Source organism: Pristiophorus japonicus, chromosome 14, assembly GCF_044704955.1.
Source record: "Pristiophorus japonicus isolate sPriJap1 chromosome 14, sPriJap1.hap1, whole genome shotgun sequence".
In the NCBI taxonomy this organism is placed as follows: Eukaryota; Metazoa; Chordata; class Chondrichthyes; family Pristiophoridae; genus Pristiophorus; species Pristiophorus japonicus.
In genome coordinates this window covers 159,729,106-159,751,987 of record NC_091990.1, presented here as the reverse complement: position 1 = coordinate 159,751,987, position 22,882 = coordinate 159,729,106, and the positions used below count along the sequence as shown (strand labels likewise).

At 45.0% G+C, this 22,882-nt stretch overlaps 1 protein-coding gene across 8 annotated transcripts in view; it reads left to right on the top strand.

The window, feature by feature from the left end:
* nav2a (neuron navigator 2a) overlaps positions 1-22,882 on the top strand; it is a 440,534-nt gene that overhangs the window by 293,815 nt on the left and 123,837 nt on the right. For all 8 annotated transcript variants that reach the window (XM_070899720.1, XM_070899724.1, XM_070899722.1 and 5 more), the window contains 2 exons: positions 10,721-10,859; positions 18,477-18,762. In XM_070899720.1, coding sequence (XP_070755821.1) covers positions 10,721-10,859; positions 18,477-18,762 — 425 coding nt within the window. The remainder of the gene's footprint in view (positions 1-10,720; positions 10,860-18,476; positions 18,763-22,882) is intronic.

The window sequence follows — 22,882 nt, the reverse complement described above, 5'->3', positions numbered from 1 at the left end:
GTACTTTTGGAGTGTAGTCACTGTTATAATGAAGTAAACGCGACAGCTAATTTGCTGATGTAACTATTTGTACTGTCCCCTGTCAAGCTCCGCACCTCCCTCCAGGCCGAATCATTCCATGCCCGTGGTGCCGAGAAGCAGGACATGAGGCTCAGACTCTCTTCTTCCGCCTCCCCCCCTCCCGTCCCCGGCCAGCATGGGCACTGATGGCGGCGGTCCTGGGCCCGATGGCGGCGGTTGTCCCGATGGCGGTGAGGGGCCCAATGGCGAGAGAGAGGCTTGGGTGGTGGGGGGGAGGCTGGGGGAGAGAGAGACAGAGACACGGGTGGGGGTGGGTTTGCGGTGGCGGGGGGGGGGGGGGGGGGGACTCAGAAGACGGATCACGTTCTTCCAACCCCCGACAAGGGTCATCATTGGAGTGGATGATATCCAGAAGTCACGACACTGTCACGAGTCACTTCAAACCCAATAAACCTGTCAACAATCCGTACACAATGCCTGCCCCATTTATGGTTGGGGGCAGGAAGGATACACTTGCGCTGGGGTAAGGCACTTCGCCTGGGGGAGGGATGTACTTAGACTGGGGTAAGGCAATCTGGCTGGGCCTTGCTGTCTTCTGGGGAGCTCTGTCCTCTGTCGCTTCAGGAAGTCAAAGTGGATTGCGTTACAATTTAGAGAGTCAGTGAGACCTAGGGATGGGCGGTTCCAGTTACACATTCCTGTGAAACTTCAGGGTTGGCTTATCCTCCACCGGGACCAATCAGAAACAAAGGGTGGAGCATGGTGGTCATTTTAGCAGTACAAATAAATGCGTCCCTAATTTGCGCACAAGCAAGCTCCCGCAAACAGCAATGTGATAATGACCAGATAATCTATTTTTGTAACGTTAATTGAGGGATAAATATTGGCCAGGACACCGGGGATAACTCCCCCACTCTTCTTCGAAATAGTGCCATGGGATCTTTTATGTCCGCTTCAGAGAGCAGACGGGGCCTCAGTTTAATGTCTCATCTGAAAGACGGATTTAGCAGAAGAAAATTGAGCAGAAGAAAATTTTTGTTTCCAATTTTAACACTGAGTTCTTCACAGATGGTCAAACTCAGAGTACTGCTCGTCTCCCTTTGCTCTTTCCCTTCCAAGAAAAGTCAACAGATTATTTTCTTAAATTTTTTTTGACGAGTTAAGGGTTAAAAGTACTGAATTTTTTTATAAGTCCAAAATTCCTTTACACATTACTCCTTTTAAGGGTTTCTGCTTTCAAATTTATCACGCAATAAAAAAAACAATCTTTCGAGGAAGTGTGGCATGGTTCTCATGATAATATTTCAAAGGCATTGTAGCTCCATTACATCAGCCTTCTCATTTTTAGGGAATGAGATTGCTAATGTTAAGGAATGGTTCTTCATCACCAGTTCAGTGCTCAGACCTTCTTCTGAGCAGTGCATTTAGTCTTTGCAAAGTGTAACCAATATGCCAGAATAATTCATTGGAGTTAAAACTTGAAAGAAATAAAATTTTTTAAACTCTGAAGCTGTTTCACCACCGTGCGTAAACCATTCTTACCTATGTAGGCTGTGCGTGGCTTTTAAATGATTGATTAAAGAAAAAAAGAAAGACTTGCATTTATATAGCGCCGTCCACGACCACCAGACATCTCAAAGCGTTTTACAGCCGATTAAGTACTTTTGGAGTGTAGTCAATATGTAATGTAGGACTACACTCCAAAAGTACTTCATTGGCTGTAAAGCGCTTTGAGACGTCTGGTGGTCGTGAAAGGCGCTATATAAATCCAAATCTTTCTTTTACTTTCTTGCAATATTTAAACTGGAATACGGGCAGTTTTCACAATCCTGTCAACAATGAGATCAGCTGCAGGTCATTCATAGCTTCTGCGCTTCTTCGTTCATGTTTTAAAATGTGTATCCGAAGTACAGCAGCACTTGCAAGATCCTCACATTGGCTTCAGGCCGAATGGTGAAACATCTGTACACTGGGAGTGCAGATGGACCGCTTATTAAAATAGTTAATCATTATTTTTGCTCAGTCACTCTAAAATTAAATGCACAGCCAATGTGTGCGTCCATTTTAAATGTGGTGTGAAACTGCAGCTTTTTGGAGCAACCGTTTGTTATTAAAAATGAAGTGGGTGGACCGGTTTTCATCCAGTGACTCTGCTGATACGTGACTTCGTGAAACTCTTGCGACCTCTTGGGAACTGTTGACTGCAGGTGCAACAAAACTGGGCAGTAGATCCGGTGCAGCTGATACTGACTTGTATCCGTGCGGTAACTGAAGATTTCCTGTTTAAAAACCACAGCCTCTGTTGATGTGCCCAGGGGAAAACAATGGATATCAGTGTTAAAGACTGTGTTGGCCTGATTTTCTTTTTGCCTTTTGGAAACTTCACAAAAGTTTGTTGTGATGATATAACATTCTTCAGCCATCTGTCGTTGTAAATTTTAACAAGACTTACTGGCTGCCAATGTATTACACCTGTAACTGCAGGTAAAGATTCAGGAATTGCCTGGGATTGAAGTGGTTGAGAGTTTGACTGGAGAGTTCTGCTTCTACCGGGCAGTTAAAACTTTAGTAGGCGCCTTCAACAGGATTTAGATTATCAAATGTGTTCCTCAATGTGAGAAATGTTATTTTTTCGGTCTCGAAAGCATAATTCTATACGCAGATTGTCTTATTCTTGTAACAATCGCATGAGGTGCCTTTTCGGAGACTGTCTCTCTGATTGCCTCCCATAGAAACATAGAAAATAGGTGCAGGAGTAGGCCATTTGGCCCTTCGAGCCTGCACTGCCATTCAATGAGTTCATGGCTGAACATGCAACTTCAGTACCCCATTCCTGCTTTCTCGCCATACCCCTTGATCCCCCTAGTAGTAAGGACTACATCAAACTCCTTTTTGAATATATTTAGTGAATTGGCCTCAACAACTTTCTGTGGTAGAGAATTCCACAGGTTCACCACTCTCTGGGTGAAGAAGTTTCTCCTCATCTCGGTCCTAAATGGCTTACCCCTCATCCTTAGACTGTGACCCCTGGTTCTGGACTTCCCCAACATTGGGAACATTCTTCCTGCATCTAACCTGTCTAAACCCGTCAGAATTTTAAACGTTTCTATGAGATCCCCTCTCATTCTTCTGAACTCCAGTGAATAAAAGTCCAGTTGATCCATTCTTTCTTGATATGTCAGTCCCGCCATCCCGGGAATCAGTCTGGTGAACCTTTGCTGCACTCCCTCAATAGCAAGAACATCCTTCCTCAAGCTAGGAGACCAAAACTGTACACAGTACTCCAGGTGTGGCCTCACCAAGGCCCTGTACAACTGTAGTAACACCTCCCTGTCCCTGTATTCAAATCCCCTCGCTATGAAGGCCAACATGCCATTTGCTTTCTTAACCGTCTGCTGTACCTGCATGCCAACCTTCAATGACTGATGTACCATGACACCCAGGTCTCGTTGCATCTCCCCTTTTCCTAATCTGTCACCATTCAGATAATAGTCTGTCTCTCTGTTTTTACCACCAAAGTGGATAACCTCACATTTATCCACATTATACTTCATCTGCCATACATTTTCCCACTCACCTAACCTATCCAAGTCACTTTGCAGCCTCATAGCATCCTCCTCGCAGCTCACACTGCCACCCAACTTAGTGTCATCCGCAAATTTGGAGATACTACATTTAATCCCCTCGTCTAAATCATTAATGTACAATGTAAACAGCTGGGGCCCCAGCACAGAACCTTGCGGTACCCCACTAGTCACTGCCTGCCATTCTGAAAAGTCCCCATTTACTCCTACTCTTTGCTTCCTGTCTGCCAACCAGTTCTCAATCCATGTCAGCACACGATCCCCAATCCCATGTGCTTTAACTTTGCACATTAATCTCTTGTGTGGGACCTTGTCGAAAGCCTTCTGAAAGTCCAAATATACCACATCAACTGGTTCTCCTTTGTCCACTTTACTGGAAACATCCTCAAAAAATTCCAGAAGATTTGTCAAGCATGATTTCCCTTTCACAAATCCATGCAGACTTGGACCTATCATGTCACCATTTTCCAGATGCACTGCTATGACATCCTTAATAATTGATTCCATCATTTTACCCACTACTGAGGTCAGGCTGACCGGTCTATAATTCCCTGTTTTCTCTCTCCCTCCTTTTTTAAAAAGTGGGGTTACATTGGCTACCCTCCACTCCATAGGAACTGATCCAGAGTCAATGGAATGTTGGAAAATGACTGTCAATGCATCCGCTATTTCCAAGGCCACCTCCTTGAGTACTCTAGGATGCAGTCCATCAGGCCCTGGGGATTTATCGGCCTTCAATCCCATCAATTTCCCCAACACAATTTCCCGACTAATAAAGATTTCCCTCAGTTCCCCCTCCTTACTAGACCCTCTGACCCCTTTTATATCCGGAAGGTTGTTTGTATTCTCCTTAGTGAATACCGAACCAAAGTACTTGTTCAATTGGTCTGCCATTTCTTTGTTCCCCGTTATGACTTCCCCTGATTCTGACTGCAGGGGACCTACGTTTGTCTTCACCAACCTTTTTCTCTTTACATACCTATAGAAACTTTTGCAATCCGCCTTAATGTTCCCTGCAAGCTTCTTCTCGTACTCCATTTTCCCTGCCCTAATCAAACCCTTTGTCCTCCTCTGCTGAGTTCTAAATTTCTCCCAGTCCCCAGGTTCACTGCTATTTCTGGCCAATTTGTATGCCACTTCCTTGGCTTTAATACTATCCCTGATTTCCCTAGATAGCCACGGTTGAGCCACCTTCCCTTTTTTATTTTTACGCCAGACAGGAATGTACAATTGTTGTAATTCATCCATGCGGTCTCTAAATGTCTGCCATTGCCCATCCACAGTCAACCCCCTAAGTATCATTCGCCAATCTATCCTAGCCAATTCACGCCTCATACCTTCAAAGTTACCCTTCTTTAAGTTCTGGACCATGGTCTCTGAAATTACTGTTTCATTCTCCATCCTAATGCAGAATTCCACCATATTATGGTCACTCTTCCCCAAGGGGCCTCGCACAATGAGATTGCTAATTAATCCTCTCTCATTACACAACACCCAGTCTAAGATGGCCTCCCCCCTAGTTGGTTCCTCAACATATTGGTCTAGAAAACCATCCCTTATGCACTCCAGGAAATCCTCCTCCACCGTATTGCTTCCAGTTTAGCTAGCCCAATCTATGTGCATATTAAAGTCACCCATTATAACTGCTACACCTTTATTGCATGCACCCCTAATTTCCTGTTTGATGCCCTCCCCAACATCCCTATTACTGTTTGGAGGTCTGTACACAACTCCTACTAACGTTTTTTGCCCTTTGGTGTTCTGCAGCTCTACCCATATAGATTCCACATCATCCAAGCTAATGTCTTTCCTAACTATTGCATTAATCTCCTCTTTAACCAGCAATGCTACCCCACCTCCTTTTCCTTTTATTCTATCCTTCCTGAATGTTGAATACCCCTGAATGTTGAGTTCCCAGCCCTGATCATCCTGGAGCCACGTCTCCGTAATCCCAATCACATCATATTTGTTAACATCTATTTGCACAATTAATTCATCCACCTTATTGCGGATACTCCTTGCATTAAGACACAAAGCCTTCAGGCTTGTTTTATTAACACCCTTTGTCCTTTTAGAATTTTGCTGTACAGTGGCCCTTTTTGTTCTTTGCCTTGGGTTTCTCTGCCCTCCACTTTTCCTCATCTCCTTTCTGTCTTTTGCTTTTGTCTCCTTTTTGTTTCCCTCTGTCTCCCTGCATTGGTTCCCATCCCCCTGCCATATTAGTTTAAATCCTCCCCAACAGCACTAGCAAACACTCCCCCTAGGACATTGGTTCCGGTCCTGCCCAGGTGCAGACCGTCCGGCTTGTACTGGTCCCACCTCCCCCAGAACCGGTCCCAATGCCCCAGGAATTTGAATCCCTCCCTGCTGCACCACTGCTCAAGCCACGTATTCATCTGCGCTATCCTGCGATTCCTACTCTGACTATCACGTGGCACTGGTAGCAATCCCGAGATTACTACTTTTGAGGTCCTACTTTTTAATTTAGCTCCTAGCTCCTTAAATTCGTTTCGTAGGACCTCATCCCTTTTTTTACCTATGTCGTTGGTACCAATGTGCACCACGACAACTGGCTGTTCTCCCTCCCATTTCAGAATGTCCTGCACCCGCTCCGAGACATCCTTGACCCTTGCACCAGGGAGGCAACATACCATCCTGGAGTCTCGGTTGCGGCCGCAGAAACGCCTATCTATTCCCCTCACAATTGAATCCCCTATCACTATCGCTCTCCCACTCTTTTTCTTGCCCTCCTGTGCAGCAGAGCCAGCCACGGTGCCATGAACTTGGCTGCTGCTGCCCTCCCCTGATGAGTCATTCCCCTCAACAGTACCCAAAGCGGTGTATCTGTTTTGCAGGGGGATGACCACAGGGGACCCCTGCACTACCTTCCTTGCACTACTCTTCCTGCTGGTCTTCCATTCCCTATCTGGCTGTGGACCCTTTCCCTGCGGTAAGACCAACTCGCTACACGTGATACTCACGTCATTCTCAGCATCGTGGATGCTCCAGAGTAAATCCACCCTCAGCTCCAATTCCGTAACGCGGACCGTCAGGAGCCGGAGGTGGACACACTTCCCGCACACGTAGTCGTCAGGGACACCGGAAGTGTCCCTGAGTTCCCACATGGTACAGGAGGAGCATAACACCCGACCGAGCTCTCCTGCCATGTCTTAACCCTTAGATACACTTAAACTGGTAATAACAATGTTAAAAGTTACTGACCAATATAAGAAGAAAAAGAAAAACTACTCACCAATCACCAGCCAATCACTTACCCCCTAGGCTGTGACGTCACCTTTGTATCTTTGCCTTCTCCCTGTAGCTGCACCGGTACGCCTCTCGCCGACCCCGGACTCGCGCTGCTCCGAGCTCCCGCCTCCTCGACTGACTGCTCGAACTGCTCGACTCCCGCTGGCCTTTATAGGCCTCTCGCCGACCCCGGACTCGCGCTGCTCCGAGCTCCCGCCTCCTCGACTGACTGCTCGAACTGCTCGACTCCCGCTGGCCTTTATAGGCCTCTCGCCGACCTCGGACTCGCGCTGCTCCGAGCTCCCGCCTCCTCGACTGACCTTGTCGAAAGCCTTCTGAAAGTCCAAATACACCACATCAACTGGTTCTCCCTTGTTCACTCTACTGGAAACATCCTCAAAAAATTCCAGAAGATTTGTCAAGCATGATTTCCCTTTCACAAATCCATGCTGACTTGGACCTATCATGTCACCTCTTTCCAAATGCGCTGCTTTGACATCCTTAATAATTGATTCCATCATTTTACCCACTACCGATGTCAGGCTGACTGGTCTATAATTCCCTGTTTTCTCCCTCCTTTTTTAAAAAGTGGGGTTACATTGGCTACCCTCCACTCCATAGGATCTGATCCAGAGTCTATGGAATGTTGGAAAATGACTGTCAATACATCCGCTATTTCCAAAGCCACCTCCTTAAGTACTCTGGAATGCAGACCATCAGGCCCTGGGGATTTATCGGCCTTCAATCCCATCAATTTCCCCAACATAATTTCCCGACTAATAAGGATTTCCCTCAGTTCCTCCTTCTTACTAGATCCTCTGACCCCTTTTATATCCGGAAGATTGTTTGTGTCCTCCTTAGTGAATACCGAACCAAAGTACTTGTTCAATTGGTCCGCCATTTCTTTGTTCCCAGTTATGACTTCCCCTGATTCTGACTGCAGGGGACCTACGTTTGTTTTTACTAACCTTTTTCTCTTTACATATCTATAGAAACTTTTGCAGTCCATTTTAATGTTCCCTGCAAGCTTCCTCTCGTACTCTATTTTCCCTGCCCTAATCAAACCCTTTGTCCTCCTCTGCTGAGTTCTAAATTTCTCCCAGTCCCCGGATTCGCTGCTATTTCTGGCCAATTTGTATGCCACTTCCTTGGCTTTAATACTATCTCTGATTTCCCTTGATAGCCACGGTTGAGCCACCTTCCCTTTTTTATTTTTACGCCAGACAGGGATGTACAATTGTTGCAGTTCATCCATGCGGTCTCTAAATGTCTGCCATTGCCCATCCATTGTCAACCTCTTAAGTATCATTCGCCAATCTATCCTAGCCAATTCACGCCTCATACCTTCAAAGTTAGCCTTCTTTAAGTTCTGGACCATGGTCTCTGAATTAACTGTTTCATTCTCCATCCTAATGTAGAACTCCACCATATCATGGTCACTCTTCTCCAAGGGGCCTTGCACAACGAGATTGCTAATTAATCCTCTCTCATTACACAACACCCAGTCTAAGATGGCCTCCCCCCTAGTTGGTTCCTCGACATATTGGTCGAGAAAACCATCCCTTATGCACTCCAGGAAATCCTCCTCCACTGTATTGTTTCCTGTTTGGTTAGCCCAATCTATATGCATATTAAAGTCACCCATGATAACTGCTGCACCTTTATTGCATGCACCCCTAATTTCCTGTTTAATGCCCTCCCCAATATCACTACTACTGTTTGGAGGTCTGTACACAACTCCCACTCGCGTTTTCTGCTCCTTGGTATTCCGTAGCTCCACCCATACCGATTCCACATCATCCAAGCTAATGTCTTTCCTTACAATTGCATTAATTTCCTCTTTAACCAGCAAATCCACCCCGCCTCCTTTTCCTTTCGGTCTATCCTTCCTAAATGTTGAATACCCTTGGATGTTGAGTTCCCAGCCTTGGTCACCCTGGAGCCATGATTCCGTGATGCGAACCACATCGTATCTGTTAACTGCTATCTGCACAGTTAATTCGTCCACCTTATTCCGAATACTCCTTGCATTGAGGCACAGAGCCTTCAGGCTTGCCTTTTTAACACACTTAGACTCTTTAGAATTTTGCTGCAAAGTGGCCCTTTTTGCTTTTTGCCTTGGGTTTCTCTGCCCTCCACTTTTACTCATCTCCTTTCTGTCTTTTGCTTCCCTCTGTCTCCCTGCATTGGTTCCCATCCCCCTGCCATATTAGTTTAACTCCTCCCCAACAGCACTAGCAAACACTGCTCCTCCGACATTGGTTCCAGTCCTGCCTAGGTGCAGACCGTCCGGTTTGTACTGGTCCCACCTCCCCCAGAACCGGTTCCAATGCCCCAGGAATTTGAATCTCTCTCTGCTGCACCACTGCTCAAGCCACGCATTCATCTGAGCTATCCTGCGATTCCTACTCTGACTAGCATGTGGCACAGGTAGCAATCCCGAGTTTACTACTTTTGAGGTCTTACTTTTTAATTTAGCTCCTAGCTCCTTAAATTCATCTCGTAGGACCTCATCCCGTTTTTTATCTATATCGTTGGTACCAATGTGCACCACGACAACTGGCTGTTCACTCTCCCTTTTCAGAATGTCCTGCACCCTCTCCGAGCCATCCTTGACCCTTGCACCAGGGAGGCAACATACCATCCTGGGTCTCGGTTGCGGCCGCAGAAACGACTATCTATTCCCCTTACAATTGAATCCACTATCACTATCGCTCTCCCACTCTTTTTCCTGCCCTCCTGTGCAGCAGAGCCAGCCACGGTGCCATGAACTTGGCTGCTGCTGCTCCCGCCTGATGAGTCATCCCCCTCAACAGTACTCAAAGCGGTGTATCTCCCACCCCATTCTTGGTGGTGTCGAGTCACTTGAGCTCACCTTTACACATTGGCATGATTGAGAACATAATAAGACAAGAAATAGGAGCAGGAGCAGGCCTCATGGCCCCTCTAGCCTGCTCCACCATTCAATAAGATTGTGACTGAACGTCGACATCAGCTCCACTCTCCCGCCCCATCCCTATATTCCTTGATTCCCTGCATGCCAAAAAATCTATTGATCTCAGTCTTGAATATACTCATTGACTGAGCATTCACATCTGGGGTCGAGATCTCCAAAGATTCACCACCCTCTGAGTGAAAAAATGTCTCCTCATCTCAGTCCGAAATGGCCAACACCTTATCCTGAAACTGTGACCCCAAGTTCTAGACTCTCCAGCCAGTGAAAACAGCATTACCATGTCAAGCCCTCTGAGAATTTTATATATTTCAATGAAATCACCTCTCACTCTTGGGAGCAGGATTAGGGGTCGCAAATCTATATGTCGCCACCTCATGGCACTGATTATTGGTACACCAATGCCCTTGGCCATTGAGCAGTTTTTCTAAAAATCAGGACCTTATTTCTCAAAATACTGCCTCGTGCCCTAATTCTCGCTGAAGAGCTGAATACTTTACATCTCCGGAGTTGGAGCAATTCTTCAGAATGTGCAGATGTTGCAGGGATCAGTTTTCTGCTGTTCATTAACATAGATTAGACCCCTTCCTGGAATAAATTGACTCCAGATACCAACAAGTATGTTGCAACTGGTGTGAAATATTTTGAATAAACAGTTTACTTGTGTTTCAACATTGAATGATGGCACACACAGTTTTGCAAAGGATGTAAGGAGCTAATTGGCAGGATCACTTTGCACCCTTGTGTGCTCTTAGTTTGGTCCACATGCCAGCATTTGTGAGCCACCCACTGTGGGAAGCAGGCGTCTTGTAAAATGATGATCGAAGACAATGGCTGGGAGGTGTCCATTTTGTTTGAAGCTGCTTGCAGAACATGTGGATCTAATCGGCATGTGTTTGTTTTTCTCCTTTAGCTGGGATGACAGCAGCTCTGTCAGCAGTGGGATTAGCGACACAATAGACAACCTTAGCACCGACGACATCAACACGAGTTCTTCCATCAGCTCGTATGCCAACACGCCAGCCACCTCTCGCAAAAACCCCGATAACCAGGTAAAATATCATTCAGGAATGGTGGAATTCAGGAATCCCCGCAGACTTCGGATGTCTTTAAACACTCATAAAAGTAGATGGCGTGAATATTTATGGTACTGCACAGTGAAGGCAAAGTGCAAAATCCTGACACTGATGTTCAAGTAACGATCCCTTTGTGCTCGTCACCTGTTGAACCTTCATCATTCATTTATTTAGTCATTGAAGAATTATTTTAAACACGATGGGGAGTGTTTATTGCATAGAAATTCCTCTCGGGCAGTGGCATTAAATGGGCGGTATCAGATCGGCCGCTGTTTGAAGGATCTTGCTGTGTGCAATTTGGCTGCCATTACAACAGTGACTACACTTCAAAAAGCACTTCGTTGGTCACTGTTTTGAAGAAGGGCACAGCCAATTGAATTCTGCAATGAGCCAGCTGTTGGGTGTGGGCTGTAACGCCTCTAAGATTAATGGACCAGGCAGAGCTCGGTCAGTGGGGGTTTTTGCTCTGGCTGCCTGCCTCTCTTCCGCAGCTATGTCCGTGCCCGGGTTTCCTGTTATATGAAGTTGACTGCAATGGATCTGAGTATCAGGCGCTGGGTATAATGGGCAGCCGAGCGGATACCGCCCGCTTTGCAACACCGTCCGCGAGGAATTTCTCGACCTATTTCTTTAAATTATTTTAAAAGTCCTACCTTTATCACATTTTATTCCTTGGTCAAGAATTCAGCAAGCTGACCTGCTCCTAGGCCACTGACCACGCCTCTCTTGAATGGACCTTGTGGAAGTCTAAGAAATATGGAAAGTATGTCTTGAAATTTGTTAGTGACACCTCTGTGGTAGTAAATGGGCGGCGACTGTTCAACTCTGACGGAAGGGCATTACAGTCTGGCCCATTCCTGTTCTCGCCCAATGTTCACAAACTGCACTTTCCAGCAGGAATGTAGCATCTCTTCCCTCACCCCCTGCTCAGCCCCACCCCCCACTCCCACGCCATACAAGCTACAAGATGACCAGTTGTTACCTTCCTTTGCCGCTATCGTGCTAACTCTAGAATCTAACGTATGATCATCCTGCTCTGAATTGGTTAGTTTCATATAGGGCACTGTCTTAACCAGCTGAACCATAATAGGAGCCTGCAGTTCTCACAGAATCATAGAAATTTACAGCAACGATAGAGGCCATTTCGGCCCATCGTGTCTGCGCCGGCTGACCAAGAGTTATCCAATCTAAACCCACTTTCCAGCTCGTGGTCCGTAGCCCTGTAGATTATGTCTCTCTAAGTGCATAAAGTATTTTTTAAATGTTGTTGAGGCTTTCTGCCTCTACCACCCTATCAGGCAGTGAATTCCAGACCCCCACCACACTCTGGTGAATAAATTTCCCCTCTTCTTAACCTCTCCCCAATTACTTTAAATCTATTCCCCCTGGTTGTTGACCCACCTGCCAAGGGAAACAGGTCTTTCCTATTCACTCTATCCAGGCCCCTCATAAGTTTATACACTTCAATCAGGTCTCCCCTCAGCCTCCTCTATTCCAAAGAAAACAGACCCAGCATCTCCAATCTTTCCTCATAACTAAAATTCTCCAGTCCAAGCAACATTCTTATTAATCTCTTCTGCACCCTTTCCAGTGCAATCACATCCTTCCTATAATGTGGTGACCATAACTGCACACAGTACTCCAGCTGTGGCCTAACCAGTGTTTTATACAGTTCAAGCATAACGTCCTCGAGCTTGTGTTGAGCTTCGTTGGAAGAGTGTTGGAGACCGAGGACGGAGAGCTCAAGAGTGGGAATGGAGTGGAGAATTAAAGTGACAGGTGACCGGAAGCTCAGGGTCACATTTGCAGACTGAACGGGCGTGCTCCACAAAGCAGTCACCCAATCTGCGCTTTGTCTCCCCAATGTAGAGGAGACCACATCGTGAGCAGCGAATACAGTATACTGAATTGAAAGACGTACAAGTAAATCGCTGTTTCACCTGGAAGAAGTATTTGGGACCCAGATAGTGGGAAGGGAGAAAGTAAAAGGGCAGGTGTTGCATTTCCTGCGCTTGCACGGGAAAGTGCCGTGGGAAGGGGAGGGGGTGCTGCGGAATGGACCAGAGTGTCGTGGAGGGAACGGTCCCTTTGGAATGCTGAGAGGGGAGAAAAGGGAAGATGTGATTGGTGGTGGGATCACGCTGGTGGTGGCGGAAATGGCGGAGGATGATCCGTTGAATGTGGAGACTGGTGGGGTGAAAGGTGAGGACAAGGGGAACCCTGTCATGGTTCTGAGAGGGAGGGGAAAGGGTGAGAACAGAGGTGCGGAAAAGTATTCCACATGCCTTCTTAACCACCTTATCTACCTGGCCTGCTACCTTCAGGGATCTGTGGACCTGTACTCCAAGGTCCCTTTGTTCCTCTACACTTTAGTGTCGTACCATTTAATGGGCCCGAGTTTGGTGAAACCTAAGTTCCTCCCAGGTACCATCCAAAGGACCGCTAAGATCCTGACGGTACTTTGGGCGGAAGTTTGGTGGAAAAAAATGCAGGAAAGACCACTCAGCGGCAAAAATGGTAATTGCACGCCGATTCTGGGTGGCAGCAGGCGGTAGCTCCCATTCTGGGTGGCAGATGTAATCCTCGGCAATGCACCGCCGGGGATAGAGTCGGGCCCACGGAGGAGGAATGGAAAAAAAAAAAAATTTTCAAAACAATAAAAAAAAACACCAGAAGTCCTTCAGGAGACCCCATCCATCTAAATCCCTGCAAAAGAAATAAAGAAAAGAAGTGCACAAATCTCTTTTTGCAGGTCTTCATACTTACTGTTCAGGTAAGAGCTCCTCCACACGGCTGTCTCTTCTGCTTGAGTGGAGGACCGCCTGGACCAAACTAGTGACGCAGCAGGCGGGAGGACTCTTGTGGGCATTGCACACAGGCAGACACCAGCGGACGCTCCCCAACAGTCTTCTCTCCCCATTGGCGTGAGGACCTGACGAAACTCGCTCGGAGGGGAGAGCGCCCAAAAACCATCGAGACCGCCGAGCAAACTCGCCGGCAGTGAGTGGACCAAACTCGGGCCCAATGTGCATTCCCTCGCCTTGTTAGATCCCCCCCCCAAATGCATTACCTCACACTTATCCGGGTTGAATTCCATTTGCCACTGTTCTGCTTACTTGACCAGTACATTGATATCTTCCTGCAGTTGGCAGCTTTCTTCTTCATTATCAACCACACAGCCTATTTTAGTATCATCTGCAAACTTCTTAACCATACCCCCCAAAATTCACGTCCAAGTCATTGATATATACCACAAAAAGCAAGGGTCCCAGCACGGAGCCCTGCAGAACCCCACTGGATACCGCTTTCCAGTCACAAAATCAGCCATCAAACATTACCCGTTGCTTCCTGCCTCTGACCCAATTTTGGATCCAACTTGCCACTTTGCCCAGGATCCCATGGGCTTTTACTTTCGTGACCATTCTGCCATGTCGGACCTTATCAAAAGCTAAAATCCATATATACTTCACCATACGCACTGCCCTCATTGACCCTCCTGGTTACTTCCTCGAAAAATTCAATCAAGTTAGTCAGACACGACCTTCCCTTAACAAATCCATGCTGACCGTCCTTGATTAATTCATGCCTTTCCAAATGAAATCCCTCAGGATTTTTTCCAATAATTTTACCACCACTGAGGTTAGGTTGACTGGCCTGTAATGACTCGGTCTATCTCTTTCTCCCTTTTTAAACAAAGGTACAACATTAGCAGTCCTCCAGTTATCTGGCACCACACCTATAGCCAGAGAGGACTGGAAAATGATGGTCAGAGCCTCTGCTATTTCCTCTTTTGCTTCTCTTAACATTTCACCCGGGCCCGGGGATTTATCTTGCTCTTGTTGCAATTATGCATGGTGTCGGATTCTACAAATCAGATGCTCTTCGGGAGCCTGGGTTTTAAAATGTTTGTTTCCCCTCGTGTCAAACTTCTGTTTGGGTGCTATTCTTGGAGGATCAGGTTCATATTTACACGTACTTTTCTTGTTCTAACAAGTGAATTCTCCAAAATGACCAGGTGCTTATGGGGTCATTAATAACATGCTCCTTAATATCTAGCCTTGTACCGTCTCTGGGGTTCTCTCACGTTCATATTTCTGCTGCTTATATATTAGGCTTCATTGGAGAGTCTTAGAAACATAGAAATTTACAGCGCAGAAGGCGGCCATTTCGGCCCATCGTGTCCACGCCGGCCGCCAAAGAGCCGCACGGCCCTTGGTCAGCAGCCCAAAAGGTTACATATAAACCCATGAACAATGACAGAAAAGCAAAGAATACCCAGCCCAACCAGTCCGCCTCACACAACTGCGACACTCCTTATATTGAAACATTCTACACTCCACCCCAACCGGAGCCATGTGATCTCCTGGGAGAGGCAAAAAACAGATAAAAACCCATGTCAATTTAGGGAGAAAAAATCTGGGAAAATTCCTCTCCAACCCATCCAGGTGATCAAAACTAGTCCAGGAGATCACCCTGGCCGTATTTGATTCCCTGCAGTACTTACCATTATATCTGCACCATCTAACAAAAGGTCATCCAGTCTAATCCCAATTACCAGCTCTAGGTCCGTAATCCTGCAGGTTACGGCACTTTAAGTGCCCATCCAATCATCTCTTAAACGTGGTGAGGGTTTCTGCATCCACTATTCTTCCAGGCAGCGAGTTCCAGATCCCCACAACCCTCTGCGTAAAGAAGCTCCCCCCACCCCCCCGTCAAATCCCCTCTAAACCTTCCACCAACCACCTTAAGACTATGTCCCCTTGTAATAGACCCCTCCACCAATGGAAATAGACCCTTACCATCCACTATGTCCTGGCCCCTCAATATTTTGTACACCTCAATGAGGTCTCCTCTCAACTTCCTCTGTTCCAATGAGAACAAACCCAGCCTATCCAATCTGTCCTCATAACTAAGATTCTCTATTCCAGGCAGCATCCTAGTAAATCTCCCCTGCACCCTCTCTAGTGCAATCACATCCTTCCTATAATACCGTGACCAGAACTGCATGCAGTACTCCAGCTGTGGCCTAACCAAAGTATTATACAATTTAAGCATAACCTCCCTGCTCTTATATTCTATGCCTCGGCCAATAAAGGCAAGCATTCCGTATGCCTTCTTAACCACCTTATCCACCTGATGTGCTACTTTCAGGGATCTTTGGATAAGCACTCCAAGGTCCCTTTGTTCATCTACACTATTAGGTGGCCTACCCTTTCCTTATTAGCCCTCCCAAAGTGCATCACCTCACACTTCTCTGAATTAAATTCCATTTGCCACTGCTCAGCCCACCTGACCAATAGATTGATATCCTCCTGCAGCCCATGACTTTCCTCTTCATTATCAACCACACACCCAATTTTAGTGTCGTCTGCAAATTTCTTAATCATACTCCCTATATTCAAATCTAACTCATTGATATATACCACAAGAAGCAAGGGACCCAGTACTGAGCCCTGCGGAACCCCACTGGAAACATCCTTCCAGTCACAAGAACATCCATCAATCGTTACCCTTTGTTTCCTACCTCCAAGCCAATTTTGGATCCAACTTGCCCTGGATCTCAAGGGCTTTAAGCTTCATGACCAGTCTATCATGTGGGACCTTATCAAAAGCCTTGCTAAAGTCCATATATACTGCACCTGTTCTCAATTACACTCTATTCCTTTCATTTCAGTCATTTAATTAAAATGATCTGATAATTCAGCTTTTGACAATAAATTGCCGCTAATGACATCGCTTGATTCACATTATTAGATAATTTAATTCTTCGAGTGGAAAAAACGACTTTGCATAATCAGTAGACAGTAAAGAACCTTTGAACCTTTTAAATCCGCTAAATTGTTTTAAAGCAAGATATACACCATAGTATATAGATTCAGAAAAAATATAGCTTTTGTATATATACGAAGATAAAAAAATCTCTGAAGAAATTATTTTAGGAAAATATATGTTTCATAATCCACACTGCATCCGTATTAAAGAACTCTGAAAATGGGAAGCTTTCATATTTAAGGGAAAGTAATCATTGTTTTCAATGACGAAAAAGGTGAAGTAGGAACTACAGGCATTGTATGTATACTTTAGGTAATAACACATACTTCAGGCTGCTATTTTCACTAAATAACTATGTGCCTTTGAGTTAGAAGGATAGACATTGCTGCAGTTCTCAAATAGAATTTCTAGTGAAATCCTAACACCATTAATGAAAATGGGTAAACTTCCATTGTTGGTCTTTGATGTGAGAACACCGAGGAAGGCTCAGTTAACCCAGCCCAGCTGGGATGGTAGTGGAAGTTCAGCTTCCTGGACCAATTGCCCAGGGATCCTGCTCATGACCACTACTCTTTTTGGGGGAGACAAAATAAACATTCGATCGAGTGCCCCCCGATCTGGGGGACGCTCCAGACACTTTTAACTGCCCTCTTTTTTTTTTCCTTTTTTTTTGTGTTTTTTTGTGGGGTTTTTTGTGATTTTTTTTTTGAGCATTAAAATCATATAATTTACAAGTGCCCCCTATAAAAGGGGAGGGGCTCATGACCACTATCTAGTCCCATGCAGTTTCCAGGTGAAAGTAGTTTGGGCTCTGATGGGATAATCCTCAAGAAAAAATAGCTTACTGACACTCTGCGAGCTTACATGTGAAGGATCCATGAGCAGGGTAGTGGAGTGGTGCCTCAGCAGTAGTTGCTACTTTCTAGGGAGGAATGATGAGGGCAGATTGGGAGTGGAGGTGAAACAACTTCGTATAGTTGCGTCCAGTATGTAATAAGCGTGAGTCACAAAGTTATGAATATGGCATGAAGTTTCTATATATTCAGCACAGTAAAGATACAAGCTGTCACTTTTCTGTGACTGGTAGGGGTTACTGCAACAGGAGAGTTTATGGCACAGTATGACAGTTGTGCTGGCAGAATCTTCCAATTAACAATATCATGTAGTGTTTTAAGTGAAGTTGTGGAAGATTGACCTTCTGTGTGAAAATTGCACTGCTCAAGGTGTTCAAAAAATTGCCAAATTGAAAAAAATGACCAGAGATATAATCTTCACCAGTCTAGCCTGCTGCTGAGTGAGGGATTTGTTTACATCAGGAACTTGTGATTTTCAGTTTGGCAAAGCATTGTCTTTTGAAAGTCTTGCTTCTTTTGTTGTCCCTTCAATTGAGCACCCAAACTAAACCTGCAGATTTTGATATGGAAGAAATCTTTGTCAGCATATTTCAGGTAAGTAGTAGATTTAAAAAATGTTCTCACACAGAGTGTTTGTGCAGGGGAAGTTGTAGCACAGACATGCTTCAACACGTGTGTAAATAAGGAGTGAAAGGTCGACCTCACACAAGATATAAACTGAGTACAAACCACATATTTCACAGTTCCTGATTCCACATCCTGATTATCCCACAGGTGAAAATGTACGTACCACTTTTAATTGCGGTAGACAGCTCGACGATGAAGGCAATAAATAGCTTTATAAAGAGAGGAAGCTGATGTTAACACCAACAACGTTTGTAATCCATGTGGGTTACATTGTCCAACACTTGTGGTGTGAAGTAAAAAGATCATGTTATTAGAAAGTGATGTGTTGTTGTTTGTCCAGCCTCAGACAGATGCTGAGAAGCATTCAGAAAGAAACTCCACTTGGCCTGGCGACGAAGTAAAAAGATCAGACGGTGGATCAGACAGCGGAATAAAGATGGATTCTAGCTTGAAATGGAGGCGGAACCCATCGGATGTTTCCGATGAGTCAGAAAAAAGCGGTTCAAATAAGAAGACCACAGTCATTACCCAGACAGGTTCCTGGCGCCGCGGGATGACGGCACAGGTTGGCATCACTACACCGAGGGCCAAATCATCGACAAACACGTTTAAAGCCCATGGAGCAGGTAAGGAGAATTAACCATCTGATTTTCAAACAAAATTGAAAAGTGATCTCTTGCGCCTACATCCAGGAAGCATTCAAAGACTGCCACTCACTTCGGTTATGTGTTGCTGAGCTTCAGAATGCTATGTTCTACATCTCTTGAGGTGACTCACCTAGCTAACATTGAATGAGTCTCACCAATGCGCAGTTTTCAAAAGTTCTAAAACCTGAATCTGAATATTACATTTCTTCGTCAAGAAGACTATACTCAATGGTTTTATTAGAAATGTACTAAAGCCAGATTTAATCTATCGGGGATGGGGAAGAGGAGAGGATACTCTGCTGATTATTCTGTGAGAATACCAGCGGAGAAACAAAATTAAATCACCTTCAAGGGAAGATCAGCCCCTTTTGAGCCAATCGTATTTCCTTTTTAACAGTGTTTTCTCAATTGGCGGCCTGCCCATTTGCTGTAGTATTTGGAGTTCATTTGAATCAGTGATCTGTGCTGTCAATCATAAAACCTCCTTTAGACCCCTAAGAAAGTGAAGAGGTGTCAAAGTAATGGATGTGAGTTTCGGATCTCAACTGAAAAGGGGTTTGACATGGGGAGCAGGCTTTTACTGATTTGGGACTGGTTTATTAATATTCTAGAACAATTGGAAAATTTCAAATTTTTCCGTAATTGATTCCCATGCCTTGGTGTGCTACCAGGGCTGAGATATAGGAAAGACTGGCAGTAGAAATTAAAACTGAAAGGCACAGAAACACCACCACGGAGAATGTAAATACATTTTAATGATATATTATTATTTTATTGCTCAGACTGCTCTCCAAGAGGACTCACGAGCTATCCACATGGGAAAAAACTCGATGGTATACCCAAAATCCCATCATTTTCTTCATGAACTTTTCACACAGTGGATGTTCCACAGAAAATACATGTAGGACTTAAAAATGTTGTAGAATTCTGAAAGTGGATCTGATGTATTCTGTTCCTGATTCATGCTTTGATTTGTGTCACTGCCAATGTGGAGAAAAAGCTACAGACACTGAGCTCAAGTCACTGCTTTCTCTCCTCTCATCTTCAACTCCCTCCCCATAGATAACTTCTTACATAAACTCACTGCTGATAAGTTCACAGAACCAAACCACAAACTCAAACTTGCCCGAACATGGTCGGATTCAGCAGGCTGGATCCCATCTGATCTGTTCTTGGTCCAGATCTGTTTTTCCAAAAGTGCACAATAAAAACTTTGGAGCTGAATCAAGTTTTCACCTTATTCCTCAGCCTGGATGAGGGAATTATCTTCTTAGTTCAGAAATATATTGGATTTAAAGAGTTTTGCTTAGCTCATATCAAACCAGTCTTCAGGCTTTTGATCTGGTCCTATTGATGATGTGGGTTGTCAGTGAAGCAATGAGGCCTTACATGAGGTTGCTTATAATACTCCTTTTTTTGTCAGAATTTCTGAAAATGATACATTTCACATGACCGGGGGTCCCTGTATAAAGTGTGCAAACGTTTATTTAACACAGTCAATACCTTAGTATGTCCCGAGCCACTCACCTAAGTCTTAATGCTCAGCCTCTCCCCACTCTCCTGACCATGACTAAGTCATCCGCTGGGACAATAACCATCTGGTGTTACAATCGACATCTGTTCCATTCACCGGTACAGTACTTCAAACGATTTCATGCTTAAAATTAGAGTTCTAAATGTTTCACGTGCCGGTGAATGGAAAGTGTGCTGATGGCTTGCAGCGAAAGGCAGAAATGTTTTTCCTTGTGTGTGTGTGTATGTTTGCACACTTTAGCAGATACTTCTGCCCAACTCACAAATGATGTTAGCCGTGACAAAAAACATTTGTGCAACTTAAACTATGTGTAAATATTGCAAAATATTTTCTTCTCCACAAAGTTAATGCCTTGTGCTGTGATTTATTTAATGGGATGTCAACAATTAGGAAGATGATGCATGGCTGAGATAACATTAATCATTGCATACGACTGGCCGAGATTTTCCACTCATTCATAGTCAGCAGATGAAAAATCGAGCAAAATGTTCTTGTAATACACAGAATAAAGATCTTATCCATGTTCTCTCCCCATCATGTGATGTTGCTCCTTCCAAATATATGAATTTCTCACTTCAATTCTGCTAACACATTTTTCCACTCCACTCTCTCTCGATGCCATTTTAATCATTTAAAGATTCATTTTGCGTTTACTTCAAATTAATATAATCCACCAACCCTAATCTTAATTTTTAATTGTTTTAACTTTCAAATATTTGACTTTATTTTTAACATTGTTCACATTGAATGGTTCTTTTACTAAAGTCGGATTTTCCGACGAACGAGCTCCAAAGGTCATTTTTTCATACGGACAATGGCGGACAGGAAAAGACCCTCTGGTACATCCAGCCTATCCCATACAATTGTGATACCTTGTGCATCACAATATATACACTCCCCACCAATGTTCCCTTTAATGTTCCATGCAGCTGTCTTGAGGTCCTGAACAGCCGGAGAGCCGTCTTCCCAAAGCAATAAACCGCGCAAGCAAGGAAGGTTGAATGGGTTGTGCAGTCCAACAAAACATAATGGGGGAACATTGCTTCCCACCCCACCCAAAACCATGTGATCTCCTGGGAGAGGCGAAAAACAGGCTTCCAAAACCCAGGCCAATTTGGGAGAAAAAAATCTGGGAAATTCTTTTCCGAACCCCTCTTTGGCGATCAAAACTAGTCCAGGAGACCACTCTGGCCCTGCCCTGCCTACTTACATGTTTTTTGACACATTAATACAGGAAGAGACAAATATATTTGGCAGAATCCAGAAAATAAGCATTCCTGAATGAGTAAACTGTGCCATACTAAGGGGTACTGTGTGTAAGAAAGCAACACAAATTTGATAGCATAATTTCATATGGCTATTCAAGATTATTTTTAAACAGTGCATTGATTAAAAAAGAGACTTATTTCCTGTCATAATTTATTGTAAGTCCCTCTAAGAACTTGATATGCAGACTTCTATATTTCATACAGGTAGGCTCACATAGCATAATTTGTAAAATATGTTGACTGAAAATTGTTGTTTCCTTCCCCTTTTTAGATCTTTCTGTATCATTTACTATTCTTCAGTCAAAAGTATGGGCATGTAGACCATTTCCGTCCTATCTGGCAATATGTAGCCAGTACTCAACCAAGTGCTGTCTGTCAGATAAGACATTAAAGCAAGCTTACTTTTGTCAATTCAGATCCCATGGCACTTTTTTGGAAAGAGTCGGACCGAGTACAAGCTGGTTGAAGATATGTGGGCGGGGGGTAATTTTAACCCCCAAAACTGGATGGGTTCGGGTTTGGTGGGAAGTAAAAATATTTAAAATTTCAAACACGAGTCCAATCCACCTCAAACTTGCTCACTTCCGGTTTTGACGGAGGCGGGACAAGGGGTGGGCAAACAACATGCTCTCAGGTGGTCGGTCAATCGTTGAAACCTTTTAAGGAGGCTGCGTGACTCCATTTTAACAAGGTTTGTGTTTTTTCCTGCTGTTCGGGTTTCCTAGTCCTCGGGAAACCCGGCAGATGAAAGGAGGCGAGAGAAGTTCTAGATCCATAAGATAAGTGCTTTTCTTGCAATGCTTGTGGGCCAGGAGAAGCAGAAGTGGTTACTCCAGGCCCAACAAACTTACCTTGTAATCCCCCAACCTCGCCGTGATCACCCCCTCACCCCCAGAAATCTGTCAGCTTCAACATCCACCCCCCTCAATTACCCCTAGCAACCCCACTCCCGATCACCTTCAACTCATCACTCTTCAGACCCCATAACTCTCCCTCTCCAATCTCCTCCTTAATCTCCGCCCCCCCCCCACCTGTGATCGCAACCCTGATTTCCCCCCACGATCACCCTCAATCCCCTCCCCATGATCACCCCTGAGCCTCCCCGCAATCACCCACGATCAGCCCCGACACTCACCACTGCGATCACCCTCCCCCCCCGGCAATCATCCTCAACCCCACCTCCCCTGCAATCACCTCGAATGCTAATGGAAGGCATGCTAGGAAATCCAAAGTCGATCCAAACTCAAGCTGACACCACCCACAACCTGGTCATGCTGCGAGTCTCTCAGACCGCAGA